At 42.6% G+C, this 17775-nt stretch overlaps 1 protein-coding gene across 18 annotated transcripts in view; it reads left to right on the forward strand.

The window, feature by feature from the left end:
• The window catches only part of TCF7L2 (transcription factor 7 like 2), a 173360-nt gene that overhangs the window by 134984 nt on the left and 20601 nt on the right, over window positions 1-17775 (forward strand). For 14 of the 18 annotated variants that reach the window (XM_050976060.1, XM_050976055.1, XM_050976054.1 and 11 more), the window contains 3 exons: window positions 11012-11144; window positions 13240-13342; window positions 15994-16080. In XM_050976060.1, the coding sequence (XP_050832017.1) occupies window positions 11012-11144; window positions 13240-13342; window positions 15994-16080 (323 nt within the window). The remainder of the gene's footprint in view (window positions 1-11011; window positions 11145-13239; window positions 13343-15993; window positions 16081-17775) is intronic. The other 4 variants (XM_050976051.1, XM_050976053.1, XM_050976061.1 and 1 more) reach the window with 1 other exon arrangement.

The raw sequence follows: 17775 nt of genomic DNA on the forward strand, positions 1-17775 counted from the left end.
GCCCGTGGCCCCCGCAGATTAAACTGCCGCTTAGAAGGCAAACTTGGATGCACTCGAGGTCTCCCTCCTTGAAACAGTTTTATTTTTGCCCATATATTTATTTTGTCCTGTTGTTTCACTCTTTGGGGGCGAGGGGGGAGAGAACTCGTTGGTGTGATCACCCAGATGTGCATGGGGAAGACAAGTGTTTGCAACTGGTCTCCTCCAGTGCCTCGTCTGCAGCAGCGTCCGTCCCACATGGCGATTGCTCCCCGTGCGTGCGGCATCCATCAGTGTTGACAAATTTGCTTAGAAAGTGAGGAGGGGAACAACACAGCCGCCTTTTCCAAATTGTTTCCATTTAAACCACCCTTCTTGGCTTTTTACCTTGTTGCAGAGTACTTTACAACTTTGGGGAAAAAGATAAAAAGGAGATGAGAGATTGACTCTGGGCAAACTCGGATGCCCGTGATAGCTCAGATTTAGGAAGTGGGCATCTTGCAGTGCTCGTAGGCAAGAGCAAGGCACAGGGCAGGAGGCTTTACCCTTGCTCAGTTCAGCAGTGCTCTCGGGTGCCTCTGTTAATTCTCATTTAGGAGCAGCTTGGGAAAATACAGTAACCAGGGCACCATATCTCAAAGTTCCTTTTGCATCCCTGTTGCAGTAGGTCAGTGTTTTACAGAAATACTAAATACTAAAGGAAAAGGGAGGGAGGGGGAGAGAACAGAGCTAATGGTAAAGGTCTGCCAAATGTCACCTCAGTGTTACAATGACAAGAAAATACACTTTCCTTACAGCTCTCCCCCTAAGAAATTTGTTTTGAGGGATTTGACAATCTTGCAGATAAAGTGACTGCTTGCTACACTTAACTGATCATGCTCCCTCACGGCCGGCCGGCGTTTCCTCGCTGCACTTAGTAATACCTGCGCAACCTGGCTTGGAGTAGCATTGTCATTGATTTCCAAAGAACTTGCTTTTTAGCTCTTGTGAACAGACATACCTGCGTGGGGGGGGTGGGGGTGGGGGGGGGAGAGAAAGTCTTTTCCCCACTCCCTGGAAGGATGATGGTAAAGTGCTATATTGGAAAAGACAGGAGGCTTCTCTAAATTTTGATAACTGCAGCCGACAATTTAGAAATAAGACACTTCTCACAGCCAACATGACAGTGGATTTTGAGCATTCAGAAAACACCAGGCCAAAAAACTGGAGACATCTTGATCTTTTAAGACAGCTTTTCCAGTACTTTAAGTGAAGGGGGGGAGCGGGGAAAGAAAAAGAGAGAGAAAAGCTGCAAGGAAAATAATACAAAGCCAGCACAATTGGCATCTAGACAGTAAAGAAAAAAAGTTTTTGAGGTTAACAGAAGGAAAGACAAAGCTGTTATGTACCCGAGGGATGCAATTTTAGTGGGAATGGAAGATTTGAGTGGTAAAGGAGGAGCGCTTGCCTCTGGGTTCTCTCTCTTCCAGCAGTTCGGCTGCTGGCATCTCAATTTGAATTGCTGGGTGAGTAGCACTTTCTGCGTGCGCGCTTTCCGTCTTGACCATTGAACTTCTGATGTGACTTCTCTCCCTCTCCTCCTCTCTCCCTCTCCTTCCCTTTCTTCCTGTGTGGAATCAAAAAAAAAAAAAATGGGGAGGGGGGGGAGCGTGAGAAACCAAGCAAGCATCTCCAGCTGTGACCTTTGTTAGCTACATTGTTTTTATTTATTTATTTTATGGTAATCGTCTTTTCTGGTAGGGGGAAGCGCGACTTTTCGATGCCGCTTAATTTGACAGCGGTGGCGAGGAGCGCGCGGCAGAGCTGCTGTCGCGACACAATGGTGCAGCGGGACAGTTGTTGCACTCCTCCTCTGCGCCCTTCCCTCCGCCCGGCTTTGGGGTTTGCCTGGGGGGGCGGGAGGGGGAAAGGGATTTTTTTTTTCCTGGCGCATCCAGGGTGGGATCGGGGTGTGTTGGCGGGGCGGTGTTTCAGAGCCCGGTGTGCAGCAGGTTTCGGGGGCTGATTCCTGGCTGCTGAACAATGGTTACCAGCGAGGGAGAAGTGTGAGCGCGTGTAGGGCTGTGTTACATCTGCAGTCAGGCACTCACACAGTGACCATGACATCACTAGCTTTTCTTCTCTTTTTTTCCTTTGGGGCGGAGGGGGCCACTTCAAAGCTTTCTTCAGTTCAGTACGATATTTCCTAAACTCTGAAACCATGAAGGTAAAAATGTTTGGGTTTTGGGTTTTTTTTCTTAAAGGAAGAAAAGTTGGTTTGTAGCAGGGCACATATGTTACAGTTGAGGGGGTTTGGAGATGGAGTGGTTTAACTCTTGTCATACACGAAACGAGATTTTTTGTTTTAATTATTAAAAATACTCCATAGTACTATTTATTGGGTGCTTTTGATCCTGTGTTTGGTTGACAGTTAAATTTTCTGAGTTCTTCAGAAAGCTCGGCTGTAGTGTGAAATGGGAAAATTTTTGGGACACTGCATAAGAATTATTTTACCCAGGGATAAAGGAGTATGAAAAATCAGACTGAACGGTGATAAATATGAGGTAACACGTGTTTTAATACAGTGGTTCTGTGTTTGCTGTCAGAAGTCCATGAGACTTTCTTTCTCCTATTATTATATATTGCAGAAGGTAAAGGTACCCCTCAGCCTGTTCTGTGTGTTGCCCTTACTTGCACACAGAAAATAGAAACTTATTGGAGAATTCTACAATGCATCACATTTTCACTGTTTTTTTTTTGTGGAAGTCTTGAGTTTCTGCTGTTTCCTTTTCTAACTCTGCCAGACTTGCTTACAGAGTCAATCTAGGAGGAGGATTTCTATCACTTCAATACTCTGTGGTACCTTTGCCTGATTAGCTTAGTTGATCTATTTGCCTTTTCTTATATAAAACAAGGGATAAAATTCTGTAGAATTTGTCTAAAATTAATTAATCTAAAAGGACGGTTATTTAGATTCTTCTTTCACTGTGTGTTGTTGCATATGCAGGTTTTACAAGACTGGTGGTGAGATCTCACAAACATTATACCTTTAGAGGAATTTTTTTTTACTGGGACTTGGAGCAAAAGGCCTGACAGCACTGTGTAAATGTGCCTGTTCTTTTCTTCTGAAATACTTAAAAGGTGTTTCAGTTCTGATGTGCATTTAACATAACATTTTTACGGAAACTTTGAATTTATGCAAGAAATAATTGGTCTGGATTTATGTAATTGTATCAGTTAATTGTGCAGTATGTAATGTTTTTAGCATATTAAAAATGAAAACAGTTTTTAGAGCCTTGTTATTTGTTAAGGAATTTAGTATACATTTGCTACATGTGTTGCAAGTTGGTGTTTTGCACAGTCCGCTGTGAATGCTGCATTTTAAAAAGCTGTACTGAAAACTTGCCATCAAATCTTAAGGCATGTATGTGCATGGTAGTTTTTTAATAATGCTGTTATTACTGAAATTGCCAAGTACAAGAAGGCATAGGCATACACGCTAATTTTCTTTCATTTCTTGCAGTTTTTTAACAGCCTCACTTTCAAGTTCTTGCTATAGACAGAAATCACAGATACCCTAATAAAAATCAGCAGCTATTTCTCCTACAGTATATATGTCTGTCTAGTGCTGAAATAAGTGGTTTATAAGCAAGAATTAAAGCTGTTTATAATGAGGCATTTCAGAGAATATTGGGCAGTAAATCAAATTGCATGACTAGGTATTCACACAAAAGCATGGAGCAAGGTCTGTCAGGGCAGTTATAAGCACTCTTTTGCTTATATTTGCATTTTTCTCTGCTTCTCATCTTCTCTTAGTTTTTGTGCTTGTATTATTGCTCTGTGCCTTTCTCCTTCCTACCCTATTTGTGTTCAGGACCATTTCCCAGAGAACTGCTTTGGTTTCACCCATCTCTTTGCTTAGTGGTTGTGTATCCAGCACACCTTGTACTGGTATGGCTTAGCAAAAAGGTATTTTTCAGTTTTAATCTAATACATGCCAAGTGTTTTTGCTTTTTTGCCTTGTTAGAATGAACGAAGGCTTGCCTGCTTTGCAGAGATGGTATCTGTCTAGTAATTAAAATTAACTAAAGTATGCAGAGAAAGCATTGAGTATTTGTCACATTGGGGAAGAAACTGCCTCTCCTTTTGTAATGGAAGAAATAAATACTGGTGCTTTATTACCTGAAACTTGAAGGGACTGAGCACTACCTGTCTATTGGTATGGGAACCACCTGTTGATCAAATAATCTCTAATGTTGATCCTCAGTGTGAGGCTTGTCTGGATATATGCAGGCCACAGTTCTGGGCTATAGATGATGTAATTGGTGTGTGAATTCATATGCCGAGGTGGGGCAGAGCAGGTGAGCAGAGTGTTTTCTCTTTATCAGTGAAGCCTTAAGAGAATAAAATCTAACTGCTGTGAATGTAATTCCAGTGTTGCTGGAGGATCTCAAATTGTACACTTGTGTAGCAGGTGCTTGTTTGGGTCTGACCTGACATTAGAGTAACACCACATTGTCCAAGACTACAGCACTTGTATTTAAAACCCCAAGTTTCTTTCTTTTATTTAAAAAAAAAAAAGGAAAAAAAAATGAAAACCCCACTCCAAATACCATAGCAATAAACTTATAAACTTACAGCCCACAACAGCTTTGAAAGCAGAGCGTGAGCACACTTAATAATGTTTTACTACTAGTGTGTTTTATCCTCCTGCATCGGAACTAAGAGGCAGTAATTAGATAGCTAAACCCCAGTCCTTCCCCTTGTACACTAGAGGATTTGGCGTATGCTAATTGTCACCAGATCATTTCACATAATTGCCTTTCGGCGAAATTAAGTGGAAATTTCCTGAACATCTTAAATCCTCATTTCCCCACCCCCTCCCCTCAGTACCTTCGCACCCTGACAGGAAGGATGTGGAAAAATGTCAAGCACGGTGGCTTAGCTCTGCAATATTCAGGGGACACTTCATCTGAGCTAAAGGGGGAAAAAGAACCCAAAATTATTCTTTTCATGAATGAATTGCTGGACACTTAGAGGCAGGAAGCTGATTTTGTTGTTTTGTCTGAGAGACTGCTAATAGAGCAAGGGGTTTTATTGAAAGCCAGCAGTTCTTGCAGGAGCAGGTAGGCACTCGGTGGCGTGGGAAGTGGTCAGGGAGGGGGAAAGGGAAGAAACAGAAGGCTCCAAAAGTGTGTTTATGTGTGTATGTCCCCATTTTTTTAATTTTTATTTTATTTATATGTTAAGTGTAGGGCAGTGGGGGTTGTTGCAGGGGTTTCGGGGTTATTTTTTAAGGCTCTGCCTGGGGAGGGCATTGTCCCAGCACATGGTTGTCAGTGCTCCTGTCATCATTTGTGTGAAAGAAGAAAATGAGCCTTTTTCTAGCAGGGTGAGTTGTGATTATCAATGGAGGCCTTGTCTCCTGCTACAATGGGCAGTTAGCTTAGGGCAGGACCTTAGGCAGGAATCAGCTACATTAAACTGAGAAAGGGCTCAGGCCACTGTATCAGCCATAAAAGGAGCAAGGGGAAGTAGTTTTCAGGACTGCTTAGTCAGGTGTGAAAGCATCCTCGAAATAATAAACTGTGACTTCACTAGCTGTACAGGGCTGGGTAAAATTAAATCTTTGATATTTTTCAGGAAATGCTTCATCACTCGTGTTGAATTCTTATGCTTGGGAAGGGGATGAGTACCAAGTTACATATAGCTGGTGGGTTTGGTTGGCTTTAGCTTCTCAGTTAACCTAAGTGGTGTGCATTTTCCTTGGTGTAGTTTGGGGTGCCACCCAGAGTGGCTGCTGAGTGGGTGATCCCCAGACCTGCAGTGCTGCTTACCAGGTGACTCTGCTGGAAGTGGAAAAGTATTTAAATATTCACAGCAATATTTTGGGATTTGGTTTTACTTGCACCTTAATTTCCTGATTTGTGTGGGGCGTCAGGGTGGTGAGGGGGTGTAAGGATGTCATTCCTAGGCAGAATTAGGGAGAGATCAGCCTTTATAAAAAAAAGAATTCCCTTTGTGAGTATCTTTGGAACTGCAGAGCAGTTCAGGAGCATCTGTTAGCATTTCACTGGCCACAGTCAGCAAAACTGTAATAGCATCAGCAGGAAAATACAGAGATACCTATTTTTTAATGTGAACTGGTATTGAATGGTACTCCTTGCTAAGCCCAGGGAGCAACTCCAGGAGGGCCTGCTAATTCAAGACCACTGTCGACCTGCATCCACCCTGGAGGAGGGGAAAAGCCTGACAAACCTTCTTCTGTGCTGCTTTTGTTTTATTGTATTGTATTGGCTCATAAAAGCACTTTCAGGGCCCATCTTTCTTCAGCAGAAAAGGAGAGCCAGGGGGAAGAGGAGGGCATGGCAAAAAGACAGGCGGAGCTCTAGCTCCATTTGTTTTCAGTGTCTCTTGATTAATAGGTTTTTAAGGAGGATGGAGGGCTCTCATTCCTCTCATAGTGGAGGAAGGGGCCAGGGCTCTGGGGTCTGGGTGTAAGCACCTCCTCAGTCCCTCCTGGTTGTGGGTGGTTGAGGGGTGTCTGGTGGGCTGCAGCACCTCCCTGCTTCACAGGGCTTGAAGGACATTTCAGAGGCCATCCAGGTCAGGGGAAAGGGCTGCAGCTACATGGGCTATTCTGGCAGCTACTGGAGTTTTAGGCTGGGTTGGTGCAGGAGCCTCCCCCTGCCCTCGGGATGCACTGGAAAGGAGTCAGAGGCCAGAGGCTTTGGCCGCTGCCATGCTGACATGGCATGATGGCTTCTTTTCAGCCTGGGTGGCTTTTTGTGCAGACCTGCCTTTACTAACCCCACATTATCCTGGTGAGGACATCCTCTGGTGTCTCTGGCATGTTTTTTTCCTGACTTGGAGTTGATATGATACTGTGGTTTTATTGCCAAAGCCAAACAAGCCATGAATTTGCAAGCAGAAATTGCAGTCATAAACTCTTCCAGTTTAGAGGTTGGTTTCTCTTTGTGTGCTCAACAATACAATGTTTCATCTTATGCAAGTCCTATGTTGCTTTCAGAGACTTAGGAACTATTGATTTATACAGCATGTATTAACTTCTTCAATAAATGGGGAGTATTCATCAGTGGGGTGTATTAAATTGGGCTGTATACGCATAGAAGCATCTTTCATCCTGTTAATGAAATGTCCTTACCATGCAACAAAGACTAATACACAGCAATTTATACACACAATCCCCTGCAGTTTAAATCTGAAGTTCAGATAGGTTTTTTTTGTTCCCTAAAGGCACCTATCAGAACTTAGTCTAAATGGATCTCAGTACTCCTTTCAAACATTTATCAGTCCAAAATTTGCTGTGGTTTTGGTGTGGGAATTTTTTTTGTTCTAGAGCTCCATTATTGTTTAAACAGATCTGCGTTTAAGCACTCCCAGAAGCATTTCAAATTCATATAGAGAGGTTTAGTAGTAGAGCCCCTATGGGGACAATTTCTTCTGGTTGCTTCAGGTAGCAGTTATCAAGAAAAGCAAACTTCTCTTGTCTTTTTGCAATTCTTTACCATGCCCTCTAACCTAGCATATGAGACCTCAGCTTTCAGTGGAGAGGGGTGATTTGTCAGCAGAGGGCTTGGTACTTCTTAGGTGCTGGGATTTCTCTTTAGAAATCTCCACTTGTTCCAGTCCTGTTAGCACATGCCCTGGTGCTAATCTGTGTGTACCAGTGCAGCTCCCCTTCCCATGCCTGACAGAGCCATAAATGGAGCTCTTCAACTTCCCAGAGAAACCCCTGCATCTCACAATGGCTCTTTGCTTAAAAGTGCCCTTGATGAAGTGCTCATAAACGTATATTGCAGAATATTGCCTTTTGCAGGGGGATGTCTAAAGTCTTCTAATGGGTGTCTCCTATTGATGGCTTCTGTGGTTTACCTTTCATTGCCAGTGGATGGGGTTAGGACCACAGTTGTTACTCTGGCAGATCTCCCATTGACTTCAAAGGAAGATGCATCTGCAGGATTAATCCTGCTCTTTCCCAGATTGTCCTTAATTTTTGTTTTCCAAGGAAGCTTAGTTAACTTCAGGAACGGTACTTATAAAGAGCAGCTTGCTTAGCATATTATGCATGTTTAGCTTGGCTTGCAAATTGTGTGTGCTGTTCTGAGGGGAGTTATGGTCCCTTTCCTCAGTGTGTGCAGTGCAAAACAGAATGGAAACCTGTCCCTGGGTAGTGGTACAGATGCAGACTGGCTCTCTGGGAAGTGGATCACACCCCTCTGTCCCAGAGAGCATGTTTTTGAGCATGTAGATGACAGCTTCTCCCTTTCCCCTTGTACATTCTCTCCCCACCTCTGCCCCAGCATCATCATAGTGGCAAAAGAGTATCCTACCCTTGCACCTTTATATGAGTGGTCCATTTGAATGCATGGTAGTAACCTAAACAAAAATTACTTACCAGGGGAAAAATTTGCAGACTTAAGGTTTAAGCTCTTAATTGTTGATTTTTATTTGTTTTTCCTTTTGCTTTTTATTTGTCTCTGAAACATTTTAAGTGAAATACATCATAATTTAGCAGTTGTTCCGTTTTGTGGAGATATTCTGGGCAGTCTTGGTATATCAAAGCAAGGATTGGTGGTTTCCCACAGCTGACATGTTTACCCCTATGGTACATCTGGCTTTGGTGATGGAGCCATGTCAGTCCAGCTTTCCTCTCGCTTGTTGTTTCTTGTTTGTTGGCTTAAGTCTGACCCTCTAATGTTATTCTACTTATTTTTTAAACTAATCAGCTCCAGTTTCTGTGAAAATAAGCTGTCTGTGGAAGACAGCACTTAAAGTCTGTCAGGGTCTGGGTGAGGTGTACGATTATGCGAATATAGAGTTGGGAGAGCACAAAGCTATAACATGTATTAACTTCTTCAATAAATGGGACCACACTGTGGGTCACCTAACAGCAGGAGTTCACACAATTCTTGGCCAGAAAAAATAGATCTTATTGGAAATGATCATTTTTGTGAACTTCATCAACTGGTCATTTGGCTTGTAATGACATGTGTTGTTGAGTAGATGCCTGCTACTTTGTATGGTGTGAAATATAATTTGTTAGGTGAAACTCTTATCAAAGCTTTCAGTTACTTTTAGACTGCTTGGGTTGGTTCACTTGAAAGAGAACAGATTTTGAGTTAGAGCATCTCCTTTGGCTTTTTTGGACTTGAAGGGCCAAATCCTCATATCTCCTCCTGATGTGAAACCATTATGGATCCGTGTGGCCAAAAGTTGTCCTTGGCTGTTCAGCTGGCAGATCTGACCCACAGCCAGCACAATGTGCTGTTAATCATAGCATTGGCTGTTGTGACCATGCTCTTTCCTGCGTGGTGGCCACTTGACAGGGGAATCCCCTGTGCCAAGTGCATGGTGGTAGAGAGGAATCATCCCCTGTAAGGGTGGCAGAAAGAGGTGAACATGGTGAAGAACACAGGAGAAGTTGTGGGAAGCACAAGTACAGCCCTGTCTGGCTTCTTTTGGATGCACACTTTTTTCTGCAGTTGTCAAAGCAGCGAGCCCAAATAGCCACTTATGGCAGGAGCTGGGGGAGCCAAAGGGGCTTCATTTGGCCAAAGCATGGTGGAGGGACTTCTTGTTTATTCAGGGAAAACAGGTGTTTCTTTTCTTCCTTGCTCCCAGTTTGTCTTCCCTCTTCCTTCCCCACAGTCTAGAAGCTCATTCCCAAAGAAGAACTGAATTATTTTTGAAATGCTTTTGAGGGAAATTCAGAGCATTGGAAGCCAGCTGAGAGAATAGCAATAGTTTGTCTAAGGTGGCATGGTGAGGGTGTGTGTGTGTGTTTGGGGGTGCTGGGGAGTGAGCAGTGGGCTTGCAGTCATGCTGGAGCAGGAGGGTGAGCAGGAGAGTGCTGGCAGACCCTGAACAGCAGCGGCGCTATCGTGGCCACCATGGTATCACTACTTTATTTTAATGTGATTCCTTTTACTTGATGTTAATGCAAGTTGTTCCTTACTTAAAGTAATAAAAGGAAATGAAGACACATTCTAAAATGAAACCTGACTCTAATCCATTCATCATCTAATACCAGCCTCTTTATCTTTGCTGGTACCTAATCTGGTTAAATGTCCCTGTTGTAGGATTTTAGTGAAAATCCTCTATGGGGAATAGGGTTTTTTGCAATTGGATTACTCGCAGTAAATGGTCCAGCGGTTCAGCTGGTTTCAGCTTAATTTTTTCTTTGTGATCTTGTAAGAGTAACTTACAGTTCAGCCTGCCTTTTTCTTTCATTCATTCATGCCTTTTTAAAATTTTTTTAAATTGTTGTTTGGAAAAATATTTTTTTTCCCCCAGAGCTAGGAATGTGATGGGGAAAACCTCAAGATATCTACGTGATTATTCCCCCTACAAGAGTGTTAATTTCAATGGCTTTATCTGGGGGGTTTTGCCATTATTTATATAGCTGAATATTTTAGTAGCCTAATTAATCAGTATCCAGTTTCCATTTATTAGCGCTCTCTCATGAATTGATAATTAATCAGCTCTTCTAAAATATATATATAAAATATGCAGGTGATCGCTTGTCAGCTTAATGCTTGCTGATGAAGGCAATACTCCAGCACTACAAAGGCTTTTTATCTGGAGTATTTGCAATGAGCAGTAAAATGCAGAACTGAGAGTGAGGACAGGAAGGGGAGAGGAAAAGACCTACAGGTCAGTGAGCATTTGGGTCTCTTGCTAATTAAATGGGGGACTCTCTCAGCCCCTTGCTGAGGAGTCTGCCTGCATCTTGGAGGTGAAGCACAACATTATAAAAGAAAAAGGAAAAATTTTAAAGAATTGCTGTTGCTCCATAGAGGAGCATGACAGGTCAAAAAGATTAAAGAACCTTGACAGCAGGGAAGGTGTGTGAGAAGGTTTTAAGCAAGAGGGTGGGAAAACTGCAAGGGTGACGCCAAGAAGGAATCTGGAAAAGTCTGAGGATCACATTGAAACCCTGGCTACTCAGATTTTTGTGTGTTGTACCTCATGCTGTATTGGGGGGATGCCCAGTACTGCTCTAACAGTGTCAACCCTTTTCTCTTGACAGTCTAACAAAGTGCCAGTTGTGCAGCACCCACACCATGTACACCCTCTTACGCCGCTTATCACATACAGCAATGAGCACTTCACACCAGGAAACCCTCCTCCACACTTACCAGCTGACGTAGACCCCAAAACAGGTAGGTGGGAAGTATTTTGGGGTTGCTTTTGAGAGGGAGTGGGTGGACCTTCCCTTTTTTGCACATTAGGGGAGAGGAGTGCGAGAGAATGGATTTCCCATGCTGGAGCACCAAAGGGGGCATGCAAAATGTCAAACCCAGACAAAATACTTTCTTTTTAAGCCAATTAGACTTCAGAAGGAAACCTACTGGGTGAATTTTCATAGAGCTTCTGCAGGGTGACACCAGAGTTGCATGTGTGGGGTCGCTTGCAGGTGTGTTTCTTTGCAAGCATGATACCCCACCTGGTAGTTCAATCTACCAGTGCTTGGTTTGCATGCACGACCCAGAGAATTAAACATGTACATTCTGTGATCTGCACTTACAAAACTGCAGCTGGAATTTTAAAGGTGGTGGGTCATGACCGGTTTCAAAATGAATCTCTTTTAATTCCCCAAATCCCATTGTTTCTGTGTCAGGAGTTCAGCCATTTTTCTTCTATAATGTTGAATTTTCCTCCACTGTAACTACTTAGCTGCAGCTTTACACTTGCAACTCTTTTCCCCAATGTAAGCCTACCCAACTCTAAGTTCAGCCTGAAGGGCACTCTGCTTGAATATAGAGCACCACGTAAAATCCAGACTAGATTTATTGGTGTTACAGAGTAGAATTTACATGTTATTCTAACTTTTTAAGAGTCCCTTTTTAACCTGAGGTCCCAAAGAAGTCAAACAGTGTCAATCTTCTTTCTCCAGGCTGTGCTGAGTTCCTAGTGACAGTGGGTTTCGTTTTGTTAATCCAAACCCCATTTAGTTAATTGAGAAGTTCATCAGAAACAGAATTCATGTCAAAGGAATCGCTCTGTGTCAGCCCTAACTTATGCAGATAATTTATCTAAACTCCAGCCCTTGAATGAGACTGTGCATTAGCTGGTTGTCACTCGATATGCTTCAACTGGGGCCCCCTTTTAATTGTGCTTAATGCTGACTTCACATGGCTTGAAAGGAATCCATCTCACCATCCCTGGGTATTGCAAGTGAATGGCATAGTCAACCTCTCATTTAAATAATGGCAGTACAGGGAATAGCTTTTAAATGGTTATCGTAAAACATATGATTAACGTCTGTAGACTGTTTACTTTTCTTCTGTGAACATTCTTTCAAGTGTGCAAATAGCTCACTGGATGGTTAAAGCCCAGTTAATCTGTTTGGGTTTTGTAATGGAGAAAAAGCAATGTCTGCATGAAAATGTCACACAAGGAGATTTAATTTAGAGATTAAAAGCTTCCCAAGTGACTTAAAAAAATAGTTTTTTAGCCCTGAATACAGTACCCCTTCTTTTTAATGCTCTCTGCTTTAATTTTGCTTCTGCTGTGTAATTGTGCCCTGGCTTGTTAATTGAAAGACCCAGCTTTGTAACCCTTACTCCTCTGAGTAATTCCTATTTGCTCTTAAGGTAAGGAGTGTTAATATTTAAGGCTTGTGTCTGGAGCTGGTTTCTGCTTTCTGAGTAGGAACTGTGCCTCATCCAGAGAGGATGGGTGGGCCCTCTGTCCTCCCCTGCACACCTTCAACATCTGCCCCTGGTGTTACCAAGCATTTCCAGGGGCGCTCACCTCCACTCCTGGTTTCAGAAAAGTTTTCCTAGGTTTGCTCAAAAGCAAACATCATTTACAATTTTAATGACTTTTAAACTTGTTCAGGAGATTACTTTGGAATAATGCCATGTTATTGAGTACCCAGTCACCACAGGGTAGGGCCTGTGGTCTTTTGGCTGACTATGAAACTAAAATAACCATGAAGTTGTTGCAAGGTCCATCTTTGTGTTGAACATTTAATAGAATATCTAGGACAGCATCACACTAAAATTGTATCTGAGACTGCTAAATTTTAAATAACAAAAATCTCTGACTGGAGAAGTGATTGAGGGAGTGAATAACATCATTTTTTCTTGTTTAAAAAATAAGAATGTGAAAAAGCCTTTGAAAACCCTAAGTGAAAGCACAAATATTATAATAAAAATAAATTGACAGCAATTTAGAAGCATATGTGTTTTTTCTTTATATTTTATTTCAACATTTCAATACTGATGGTACTTTATGTTTCCTCTTCTATAGGAATTCCAAGGCCTCCACATCCTCCAGATATATCTCCTTATTATCCATTATCACCAGGCACTGTAGGACAAATCCCCCATCCGCTAGGATGGTTAGTACCACAGTAAGGAGTTCCATTTTTTTAATTTCTTTTTTTCTTTTTCTGATGTGTAAAATTTATGTAAAAGTATATATGTGTGTGTGCATGTAGGTATGTGTGTGCATTGGGATGAGTTTGTTTGCCATCTGCCACTTCACTGCGTGTTATGAATTTACCCACCTCATGAAGGTTAATTAAAATATATGCCAGGCCATGTGGTCATAAACAGACTTGAGCAGTTGGACACAGCTTTGCATGTCATCCTAACCAGCTGACAGCTCATGAAACATGAATTTTCAAACCCTTCTGCAGAAATGTCCTTTTCTTGTTATTGCCCTTACTCTGCACCACATGAGTTTTTCTCAGATTTTGTTTTCTGGAGGCTCAGGGTGGCTCTCACAGACCCTTTTTATTTTACTAGGGCCATCCTCACTACAAATTTGCAATTTTAAATTTCATTGCCTTGTCTGTTGAAAACCCTTTTGTTTTTCTTATGAAACAGTAGAACTTTACATCAGCCATGAGCAGCATTCCTAGTTGAGATGTGGCTGGGCAGCTGGCAGTTGGCATCTGAGGAACGGAATTTTAAATAAGAAAAAGGAATTAGTTTACTTTAAAACTGGCTTAGAAAAAAGCAATGGAAAGATAGTTTGGGGTTGGTTTTATTTTCAACTCCTCAGATCCCACTTGCAGAGCCTTGCTGGGTATGAGGCTCCCAACAGTAATTGAGTCCTTATTTTCCTATTTTTTATTATGTTGCCATCTCTCAGTAGGTTTATAATACACTTAAGCACTGCCCAAGCCTTTTTTGTAGTAAATTTGATTTAAATGCTTATAAAATCCATTTGTATTGCTGGATACAACATTTCTCTGCATTATAAATCAAGACTTTACCCTATTTTTCTCATGTAACAGGCCTCCTCTGTTTTGGGGTGATCATATTTTTATAGAAATGAATTGCCCAAAGTTCAAAATAGTTTGCTCCTGCTTGAAGTTGTTTGGCCAGCTGTGCTAAAATACCTCTCCACAAGTTCCTCCATGAGTAACTGGAGTTGACAGCCCACAGGAGAGCAGGGCAGAGCAGGAGGTCAGTGCATATCCCCAGGTCTTGGGCAAGGAGAGGTGGTGGCATCAGAGGCCTTGGAGGCCTTTCTCAAGCACAAAAGTGTTGATGCAGGATAGGTGGAGCTTCTGGCCAATTTGCAGGCTGCCCTTCCTTGTGGGTGGTCATGCAGCTGTTTTGGGTGGAGGCTCCCCCACCCTGAGCGTGAAGCATGTCCATCACCTCTCTGCTGAGTGTTGCTTCTCCAGAAGAGCACATCATGAGCAGGAGAAAAACCCAAAGCATTGCTCCCTGAAATCAGAAATTCCTCCTAGTTTGTGGTGATTTACCTTTTCCAAAGAACACCCTGAACACTTGTAGACTGCATGTGAGCTCCTTAGCTCAAGTTTGCACAGCAACAGCCTCAACATTTAAAACAAGTACACTCAGCTAGTGCCAAAAGTCAGTGACATGAAAGACATGAGAGCACAGGGAAGAAACTCTTCACTGTCCCTGGCCCATACCCCATTGCTCACGTGGTGTCTGTATTGTGCAGACACAGGTTTGTCCTCCTTGCACCTCATGCCATGGCTGCCAAAGCACCTGAATGATGCCATGTGTGGCCAGTTTCACCAGACAGGTGCTAAAGGCCACCTCTGTCTCTGGACAACTCTGCCATCCCCACTGCTTCAGAACAAGTCAACACCATGGTGTGCTTGCCTACCCACAACTCTTACAGCTTCTCCCAGTGATTTTTGTTGACACCATCACATTGGCTTTTGCTCTAGGAGAGTAGAATGGCCAACTTCACAGAAGTAACCCAAGTTTTTCATTTCCCCTCCCCTTGCCACTTGCACTTCACCATCAACTTCCCAGCCCATCTGTCTTCCACTGGCCTGCATGTTTCTGGCAGGGCACCCACTCCAAAAGATTCCTGCCCAGTCAGATGATGTATTTGAAGGACAGATGAAATGAGCTAGCCAGCACAGACAAACCTCCATCAGAAAAAGTTGTGTGTCTTTCATGAGGATGCTGTTTTGCATGTTGCTGTATTTTTTAATTATTGTAATGAGGTGTGATTGTCTATTGGTTACCCACAATACTTCTTGGGGACTCTCCCCCGGTAACTCTTGTCAACACTTGTTAATCTGACAAAAGGCTACAAATTAAGCTCTGTTAATTTAATGTTTTCTCACCGAGATCTAAATACCGAAAGAGGCCCAAAGCGCAACTGAAGTCCTTTGATTCACTGTACTTTATTTTGGTATAAATTTACATTCATTATTGTTTTCCTTTGGATGTGTAGCCCTCAATTAGTGTGATGGCTCCATTAAAGCAAGCGAGACTTCGCCTTTAATTATTACAACAAAACACCTAGTTTCAGCTTGGGGAGAGGGTCTCTATTGACATAAGCAGAGGTTATAAAATTTAATTAGCCATTCCTATCAGATTTATGGCATTCAAATTGTTCTGTGTTTCTTTCCTTTGATCCTTGCTGTACAATCCCCAAGATTTTTGTTCTGATCAAATGAGAATAAAGCTTACTGTGCAGAGAGAAGTTTTTTGTTGTTCTTTTTTTTTTTAAGCCCTTTTTTCCTATCTCTCATTCTCTCTCTCCCTTCTTTTTTGCCAGGCAAGGTCAGCCAGTGTACCCAATCACGACAGGGGGTTTCCGCCACCCCTACCCAACAGCTCTGACCGTCAATGCTTCCATGTCAAGGTGAGTTCAAATACTGAGGTCCTAAATCAAGAGCAAATGTAGCTCCTCCTCCCACTCTCTGTAGGAGAGCATTTCATCTAGGCAGCAGATTCCTGAAAGCACTGCAGTTAAACATCCATCCTTAGCTTTTTGGTGGGGCGGAGGAGAGGGCGAGGGCTGCCTTCCCATGTGAGGAGAAGGTGGTGTCCTAATGCTGTCATTGGGCCTCAAGAATTTGCCTTAGAGGGAGAGGTGGAGGAGTGAGAAGCCACCTTTGAAAGCCAAACTAAATGAAAGAGCTGGGAGGGTGTAATGTTGAAAAAGCAGGGATGAGAAGTTGTGATAGCCTTTGCTTTCTCGGTGGCCATCAGCCAGAGCAGCGCTGTGTGCACGGGAGGGAAGGCTCAGGAGGGAGGAGGACTGCTCTTCAGCAGAGTTGGGAGGAAGGTTATTGTGCTGTGTTTTCCCCTCCCAAAGCTCCAAACACTAATAGTCAACATAAAAGGGCCTGCCTGACCCTCAAAAGCTTTAGAAGTATATATTTCTCCCCCTCCCTACCTCCAATTAATTCCATCTAATTTTCCAGGGGCTGCTAGTTTTATTTACAAACTGGTTGGCAGCACTATGTTTAAGTAATCAGTAATTGCTCCTAATGATAGTTTTATTTTCTGTTCATCTGATTTTCAGCCTGGTTAATTAAATCGGTGGAAGTTTAGACTTTCCTGATGGGCTGAAACAGCTAATCCATTTTGATGATGGCACATAATTAAATTAGCATGCATTACATAGCAAGGTTCCACATCTCTTCCCTGCTCTGTCCCTTCCTCTCCATCTCTGCAGTTTAATATGTGAGCACTGGTGCATAGATGATCTAAGGAGGAAAAGACTGGTGAGGGCTGGGGGGAAGCACACCTCATTGAGAAATGGAAATCTGTACCTAGGGCTTGTGAATGAATGGGTGGGAAAACATTGCACTGTGGGCTTTAGATAAGTAAACAAAACCCTAAACATTTAAATTAAAATGCTGGCCCAGCAAATAGACAACTGGAAAATCAACTTTAAAAAAAAAAAAAAAAAAAAAAGAAAAAAAAAAAAAGGTAGTCACAGAACAAAAAAAAAAAACTAGGCTGGGGAGAGAGCTGCAAATTTAAACAATGGTTCCCTCCCCCTATTTAATCTTTTTTAATATCTATAAAAGACTCGCAGGCATGGTGTGAGGCAAAGTAGAGCTTGATTTAGTTTAATTATTATTAGAGAGGGTAGTCATTTGAGGGAGGGGGGAGATGTGGAAGCAGGGGGGGCTATATTCCCAAGATAGACTTTATGAAAGGTATCTAGTTAAAAAGAGTACACAGCAAATTAAATACATTATTGTGGTAATGGGACGACAGAAGTAGAGGTCTATTATACTTATGGCAGTTATAGGAAATGTAGGCTCCTTGCCCTGTTCTAGCACATCCTTTGATATTCATTCCATTCAGCAGCAGGGCCAGGACTTCTCAGAATTAAGTGATGGGTCATTATACTTTAAACACCATGGAGAAGCCTAGATTGGCAATTAAACAGCACTTGCTGACACTCGCTTGTGCCACCCTGTGACCCCCTTTAGATTGAGTTGTTGGAGCTCGGGGCCCTCAGCCTGCTAAATTGGTAGCAGGCACTTCTCCTGACGAGGGCTGGCTCTGAAATCTGCCGGCTTCAAAGGGAGCAAGATCA

Source organism: Serinus canaria, chromosome 6 (genome assembly GCF_022539315.1).
Source record: "Serinus canaria isolate serCan28SL12 chromosome 6, serCan2020, whole genome shotgun sequence".
NCBI classification, from domain to species: domain Eukaryota; kingdom Metazoa; phylum Chordata; class Aves; order Passeriformes; family Fringillidae; genus Serinus; species Serinus canaria.